Source organism: Aplysia californica, unplaced genomic scaffold, assembly GCF_000002075.1.
Source record: "Aplysia californica isolate F4 #8 unplaced genomic scaffold, AplCal3.0 scaffold00354, whole genome shotgun sequence".
In the NCBI taxonomy this organism is placed as follows: domain Eukaryota; kingdom Metazoa; phylum Mollusca; class Gastropoda; order Aplysiida; family Aplysiidae; genus Aplysia; species Aplysia californica.
In genome coordinates, this window is record NW_004797624.1 from 22,842 (window position 1) to 24,168 (window position 1,327).

The 1,327-nt window shown below is 43.6% G+C and overlaps 1 protein-coding gene across 1 annotated transcript in view; it reads left to right on the top strand.

Annotated features, from left to right (window-relative positions):
• LOC101850658 (ectonucleotide pyrophosphatase/phosphodiesterase family member 5) overlaps positions 1 to 1,321 on the top strand; it is a gene marked incomplete at its 5' end in the record, with an annotated part of 21,148 nt that extends 19,827 nt beyond the window's left edge. Inside the window, 1 exon segment of the mRNA XM_005103017.2 lies at positions 1,041 to 1,321. Coding sequence (XP_005103074.2) covers positions 1,041 to 1,285 — 245 coding nt within the window.
• Positions 1,322 to 1,327: the final 6 nt, after the last annotated feature.

Genomic DNA, 1,327 nt, shown 5'->3' on the forward strand with positions numbered 1-1,327 from the left:
GAGAGAGAGAGAGAGAGAGAGAGAGAGAGAGAGAGAGAGAGAGAGAGAGAGAGAGAGAGAGAGAGAGAGAAAGGAAGGAGAGAGGGGGAGAGAAAGAGAGAGAAAGAGAGAGAGAGGGGGGGCAGAAAGGAGACGAAAGAGGGAGGGAGATAGGGGGGAGACAAAATGAGGGAGATTGAGCGGGAGAGGGAGAGAGGGAGGGGGGAGAAAGGGAGACGAGTGGAAGAGAGACAGAAAGAAAAGGGTAAGAGGGAGAGAGGAAGGGAAGGAAAAAGAGAGGGGTGGATGAGAGAGAGGGGGAAAAGAACTGGACGGTTGTTGGAGGAGGGGGGGAAGAGAGAAAAAGAGACAGAGAGGAGGCGGAGACAGTGATGAAAGGAGAGGGGGTGGGATGGAAAAAAAACCGTGTCTTTGTTTTTTATTCTTTTTTTTTTTTTTTTTTTGGTCTCAAGGCACCTTGATGCCCGAAAGAATTCCCTTGTCCCTGGTTGATAAAGCAACGAGAGCTCCAAATAAATTCTTGCTTACTTAATTGGTGGGTTACGGCAGGATCTCTGATTCATGTCTCAAGAAAATGGCTCATTATACTATAGATAATGAAACAAGCAATACTTTGCCAATTAATGAAAAACCACCCTTCTTTTCCTGATAATACATGTAATAGAAAATCAGGCCTCGACCTAATTCTTTTTCGTTTAAAATCTCTAGCTATGCATGATAATGTTCTTGTATTCTCAAAAAGAAAAACATTGGCAAGGTTATCTAGACACTCTAACTTTTCTTTCTCCTGAAATTAGATTGATATGTCTGTTTTTGGTAAAGAAAAGCACATAGGTATTATAACCTAAAAAATAAAAAAGCTCCTAGGTTAGAAAAAAGCGACTGATTCGCAGAAGCAACAAGGGAAAATGTAAGAGGTATGAGCTTCTTAAGAAACCCTCTTGCCACCCACAAAGCTGATTTGATGAATTAAGTGGGAAAATGTTGTTCCCTCTTTTACTTATTTTACGTACAAAGCTATACCATTGTTCCCTTTGCAGCTTTCATCCCAAGGGCAAAAGTTGACCAAGTGAATGCTGTCGACCTATACCCCGTGATGTGCAGACTTGCGGGACTCAAACCCTTGCCCTACCAAGGCAAAGGTAGACACCTTAACCAACTGTTGCAGCCTGGCTGGAGGGTGAACTCAAGCCCAACACCAACGCCTTTCGTCGCTCTCACTACTGGAGCAGCACTCACTACAGCACTGCTTTTGAACAGAGCTCTACTTCGAGTATTATTTTGAGAGATTTTAGCTCCCCCTCCTCCCCACTTCCACTAAAAAATC